Source organism: Bos mutus, chromosome 18 (assembly GCF_027580195.1).
Source record: "Bos mutus isolate GX-2022 chromosome 18, NWIPB_WYAK_1.1, whole genome shotgun sequence".
Classification (NCBI taxonomy): Eukaryota; Metazoa; Chordata; class Mammalia; order Artiodactyla; family Bovidae; genus Bos; species Bos mutus.
Window position 1 is genome coordinate 5,597,079 of NC_091634.1, and position 6,409 is coordinate 5,603,487.

At 41.9% G+C, this 6,409-nt stretch overlaps 1 protein-coding gene across 1 annotated transcript; it reads left to right on the top strand.

Annotated features, from left to right (window-relative positions):
• Nucleotides 1–1,079: 1,079 nt before the first annotated feature.
• On the top strand, nucleotides 1,080–1,969 carry LOC102274928 (vomeronasal type-1 receptor 4). Its single transcript, XM_005910202.3, is given in 2 exon segments — nucleotides 1,080–1,428; nucleotides 1,431–1,969. Coding segments are annotated over 2 exon segments (888 nt in total).
• Nucleotides 1,970–6,409: the final 4,440 nt, after the last annotated feature.

A 6,409-nucleotide genomic window follows, 5' to 3' on the forward strand; every position in this document is an offset into this window, starting at 1 on the left:
TAAATCCATTATAAGTTCAGGGTTTTCTGCCCTGGGTCCGAGGGGTTTCCCTCATGAACCTGTGCTCCAATAACCTCGATCCCGTCTATTCACTGTCCATCTCTCCAATCGTGGAAGCAGAGATTTCCCCTCTGTTCTCGCCTCTGTTAGGAATCCAAGAATTTACAGAGTATTCTGTGTTTTAATTATTAGGACAGAAAGTTGACTTCCATGAGGGAGCAGAAGCCAGAACTGCATGACTGATGTTTTATTGTTCTTTTGTATCTCTGATGAGCTGTGAGTTCTCCAAGGTGGACAACTGGTTCAGCAACAACTGTATTAAATTTAGTCAGACTCTCCTATAATCTCAGTAATATTGTCTCATTTTTCAAAGTTAATATTTTACTATAATAGCCAGGATGATCATACATTCTAAAGGGGAAGGGTATATCACTGTCTTTCTCTCATGTCACCTGTAATATGTATATTCAGGACATAGTATTTTACACCAATTATTGGTCAACCAGGGCTTCCCAGGTGGTACTATTTGGTGGAAAAAAAAAAACCCACTTGCAATGCAGGAGACATAAGAGACTCGAGTTCAATCCCTGGGTCAGGAAGATCCCCTGGGGAGGGCATGGCAACCCACTCCCAGTATTTTTCATGCAGAATCCCATGGACAGAGGAGCCCAGTCGACTACAGTCCACAGGGTCACTAAGAGTCGGATGCAACTGAAACTTGGCGTGTAAGGACACACACATTGGTCAGTCATGTTATTGATCAAGAGAGACATGGTTCTCAAGTTCCTGGATCTCACAGGCTAGTGGAGCATCAGCTTATACAAATGAATAGAAATAAATACAAAATAGTAAGTGGGACATTGTAACTGATACCATGCACCTGTTGTCTAGGCTGAGACCCTCCTGTGGAGCATGACATCTCCCTTCTCAGGAGACAGAAAATGCAAGAATCCTTTTCCACTTTGATTGCATAAGAAGACTTCTGATGTCATTACCAGCTCAGCCCCCTTTCCGCTCCAGGACACTCTGACATCCTCTCCATGGCTATTCACAGAAATGCCCTGAGAAACCCAGGGGAGATGGTTCTGGAAACCATCTCTCTGTTACAGATGGTGGTTGGGGCTCTGGGTAATGTCATCCTTTTCTTCCACACCATCTCTCCGATCTTGCTTGGCTGCAAGATGAGACCCACAGACGTGATTCTCGCCCACGTGGTTGTGGCCAATCTTTTGATTATTTTCTCCCCTGGGATTCCCCACATAATAGTAGCTTTTGTTTTGAGGAAGCGCCTGTCAGGTCTCGGGTGTAAGTTTGTGTATTACATACAGAGGGTGGCTCGAGGCAGCACCCTGTGCTCCACCTGCGTCCTGAGCACCTATCAGTCCTTCATTCTCACCCCCAGGACAGCGGCGTGGGTGATGCTCAGAGGAAGGGCCCCAAGGCCATTGGTCCTTCCTGTTGCGCCTGCTGGTTGCTCAGTTTCCTAATGAATATCTATGTTCCTGTGACAGTCACTGGTCCACAGGGTACAAACAACTATACTGATAACCATGGCAAGTGGTTCTGCTCCTCCTCAGCTCCTAAAGCACGCTTTCTGTACTTATGGTCCGTCTCTGATGCCGTGTTTATTGGCCTCGTGGTCTGGTCCAGTGGCTCCATGGTGCTTCTCCTGCACAGACACCGCCAGAGGGTGAGGTATATCCACACCCCCACTGGACACCACAGACACCCACCAGAGACCAGAGCCGCCCACACCATCCTGATGCTGGTGGTCACCTTCGTCACCTTCTACGCACTGGATTGCATTTTTGCTTTGTGTATTGCTGCATTTTTAGATTTTCGCCTATCGTTGCTTCATACCACTAACGTTTTGGCTTCATGTTTCCCCACTGTTAGCCCCCTACTGCTGCTCCTGAGGGATCCTAGAACTCGTGGGTGCTGCTCTTGGGTTTTTAGGCATCATGGCTGAAATAGTAAATATGAAGCTTAAATATTAGCTACAAGTTCTCTATTTTATAACTATCTACTGAGAACTGTTTATTTTGAAGTATAATTAGTTAGCTTAAAGCTCAACATTCAGAAAACGAAGATCATGGCATCTGGTCCCATCACTTCATGGGAAATAGATGGGGAAACAGTGGAAACAGTGTCAGACTTTATCTTTTTGGGCTCCAAAATCACTGCAGATGGTGACTGCAGCCATGAAATTAAAAGACGCTTACTCCTTGGAAGAAAAGTTATGACCAAACTAGATAGCATATTGAAAAGCAGAGACATTACTTTGCCAACAAAGGTCCATTTAGTCGAGGCTATGGTTTTTCCAGTGGTCATGTATGGATGTGAGAGTTGGACTTTGAAGAAGGCTGAGTGCTGAAGAATTGATGCTTTGAACTGTGGTATTGGAGAAGACTCTTGAGAGTCCCTTGGACTGCAAGGAGATCCAACCAGTCCATTCTAAAGGAGATCATCCCTGGGTGTTCTTTGGGAGGAATGATGCTAAAGCTGAAACTCCCGTACTTTGACCACCTCATGTGAAGTGTTGACTCATTGGAAAAGACTCTGATGCTGGGAGGGATTGGGGGCAGAAGGAGAAGGGGACGACAGAGGATGAGATGGCTGGATGGCATCACTGACTCGATGGACATGAGTTTGAGTGAACTCTGGGAGATGGTGATGGACAGGGAGGCCTGACATGCTGCGATTCATGGAGTCGCAGAGAGTCGGACACGATTGTGCGACTGAACTGAACTGAACTGAATTAGCACATACCATTACAGAAGTTTTGGTTGTGCAACAGAATAATACAGTATTTGTTGTTGTTGTACAGTTGCTAAGTTGTGTCTGACTCTTTGCAACCCTATGGTCTGCTATGGAAGCACGCCAGGTTTCCCTGTCCTCCACTATCTCCCAGAGTTTGCTCAAATTCATGTCCATTGAATCGGTGATGGCAACCAACCAGCTCATCCTCTGCCACCCTCTTCTCCTTTTGCCTTCAATATTTCCCAGCATCAAGGTCTTTCTCAGTGAGTCGGCTCTTCGTATCAGGACAAAATATTGGACCTTCAGTTTGAGCATCAGTCCTTCCAATGAATGTTCAGGGTTGATTTCCTTTAGGATTGATAGATTTGATTTCCTCACAGTTCAAGGGACTCTCAAGAGTCTTCTCCAGCACCACAATTCGAAAGCATTAATTCTTCGGTGTCAGCCTTTTGTATGGTCCAACTCTCACATCTGTGCATGACTACTGGAAAAGCCATAGCTTTGACTATACAGTCCTTTGTTGACAAAGAGATGTCTTTGCTTTTTAATATGCTGATCAGGTTTGTCATAGCTTTTCCTCCAAGAAGAAACCATCTTCTAACACCATGGCTGCAGTCACCATCTGCCGTAATTTTGGAGCCCAAGAAAACAAAACCTGCTGCTGCTTCTACTTTTTCTCCTTCTAGTTGCCCTGAAGTGATGGGACCGGATGCCATGATCTTAGTTTTCTGAATGTTGAGTTTTAAGCCAGCTTTTTCACTCTCCTCTTTCACTTTCATCAAGAGGCTTTTTAGTTCCTCTTCACTTTCTGCCATTAGAGTGGTGTCATCTGCATATCTGAGACTGCTGATATTTCTCCCAGCAGTCTTGATACCAGCTTGTGCTTCATCCAGCCCATCATTTTGCATGATGTTCTCTGCATGTAAGTTAAATAAGCAGGGTGATAATATACAGCCTTGACGTACTCCTTTCCCAGTTTTGAACCAGTCTATTGTTCCATGTAAGGTTCTAACTGTTGCACCTTGACCTCCATACAGGTTTCTCAGGAAGCAGGTAAGATGGTTTGGTATTCCCATCTCTTTAAGAATTTTCCAGTTTGTTGTGATATAGCATAGTCAATAAAGCAGAAACAGATGTTTTTCTGGAATTCCCTTGCTTTTTCTGTGACCTAGTGGACATTGGCAATTTAATCTCTGGTTCCTCTGCCTTTTCTAAACCCTGCTTGTACATCTGGAAATTCTCGGTTCACATACTGCCGAAGCCTGGCTTGAAGGATTTTGAAATAACCTGACCAGCATGGGAAATGAGCACAGTTGTCCAGCAGGGTGAGCATTCTTCAGCAGTGCCCTTCTTTGGGTATTTGTATAGAATGCAAAACATCACAAGTCTAGTTAATACCATATCTGTATATAGTTACAAAGATTCGTCTTGTGACAATTTTTTTTTTTAATGTGTAGACACAGGTTTTTTTTTTTTAATTTTATTTTATTTTTAAACTTTACAATATTGTATTAGTTTTGCCAAATATCGAAATGAATCCATCACAGGTATACATGTGTTCCCCATCCTGAACCCTCCTCCCAATTCCTTCCCCATACCATCCTTCGGGGTCATCCCAGTGCACCAGCCCCAAGCATCCAGTATCGTGCATCGAACCTGGACTGGCGACTCGTTTCATATATGATATTATACATGCTTCAATGCCATTCTCCCAAATCTTCCCACCCTCTCCCTCTCCCACAGAGTCCATAAGACTGTTCTATACATCAGTGTCTCTTTTGCTGTCTCATACACCGGGTTATTGTTACCATCTTTCTAAATTCCATATATATGCGTTAGTATACTGTATTGGTGTTTTTCTTTCTGGCTTACTTCACTCTGTATAATAGGCTCCAGTTTCATCCACCTCATTAGAACTGATTCAAATGTATTCTTTTTAATGGCTGAGTAATACTCCATTGTGTATATGTACCACTGCTTTCTTATCCATTCATCGGCTGATGGACATCTAGGTTGCTTCCATGTCCTGGCTATCATAAACAGTGCTGCGATGAACATTGGGGTACATGTGTCTCTTTCCCTTCTGGTTTCCTCAGTGTGTATGCCCAGCAGTGGGATTGCTGAATCATAAGGTAGTTTTATTTCCAGTTTTTTTAAGGAATCTCCACACTGTTATCCATAGTGGCTGTACTAGTTTGCACTCCCACCAGCAGTGTAAGAGGGTTCCCTTTTCTCCACACCCTCTCCAGCATTTATTGCTTGTAGACTTTTGGATTGCAGCCATTCTGACTGGCGTGAAATGGTACCTCATAGTGGTTTTGATTTGTATTTCTCTGATAATGAGTGATGTTGAGCATCTTTTCATGTGTTTGTTAGCCATCTGTATGTCTTCTTTGGAGAAATGTATATTTAGTTCTTTGGCCCATTTTTTGATTGGGTCATTTATTTTTCTGCAGTTGAGCTGTAAGAGTTGCTTGTATATTTTTGAGATTAGTTGTTTGTCACTTGCTTCATTTGCTATTATTTTCTCCCATTCTGAAGGCTGCCTTTTCACCTTGTTTATAGTTTCCTTTGTTGTGCAGAAGCTTTTAAGTTTAATTAGGTCCCATTTGTTTATTTTTGCTTTTATTTCCAATATTCTAGGAGGTGGGTCATAGAGGATCCTGCTGTGATGTATGTCGGAGAGTGTTTTGCCTATATTCTCCTCTAGGAGTTTTACAGTTTCCATTTTGAGTTTTGAGTTTTTTGAGTTTATTTTGAGTTTTGAGTTTATTTTTGTGTATGGTGTTAGAAAGTGCTCTAGTTTCATTCTTTTACAAGTGGTTGACCAGTTTTCCCAGCACCACTTGTTAAAGAGATTGTCTTTAATCCATTGTATATTCTTGCCTCCTTTGTCAAAGATAAGTTGTCCATATGTGCATGGATTTATCTCTGGGCTTTCTATTTTGTTCCACTGATCTATATTTCTGTCTCTGTGCCAGTACCATACTGTCTTGATGACTGTGGCATAGTAGTAGAGCCTAAAGTCAGGCAGGTTGATTCCTCCAGTTCCATTCTTCTTTCTCAAGATAGCTTTGGCTATTCGAGATTTTTTGTATTTCCATACGAATTGTGAAATTATTTGTTCTAGCTCTGTGAAGAATACCATTGGTAGCTTGATAGGGATTGCATTGAATCTATAAATTGCTTTGGGTAATATACTCATTTTCACTATATTGATTCTTCCAATCCATGAACATGGTATATTTCTCCATCTATTAGTGTCCTCTTTCATTTCTTTCACCAGTGTTTTATAGTTTTCTAAATATAGGTCTTTAATTTCTTTAGGTAGATATATTCCTAAGTATTTTATTCTTTCTGTTGCAATGGTGAATGAAATTGTTTCCTTAATTTCTCTTTCTGTTTTCTCATTATTAGTGTATAGGAATGCAAGGGATTTCTGTGTGTTGATTTTATATCCTGCAACTTTACTATATTCATTGATTATTTCTAGTAATTTTCTGGTGGGGTCTTTAGGGTTTTCTATGTAGAGGATCATGTCATCTGCGAATAGTGAGAGTTTTACTTCTTCTTTTCCAATTTGGATTCCTTTTTTCTTTTTCTGCTCTGATTGCTGTGGCCAAAACTATGTTTTAGTAATGGTGAAAGT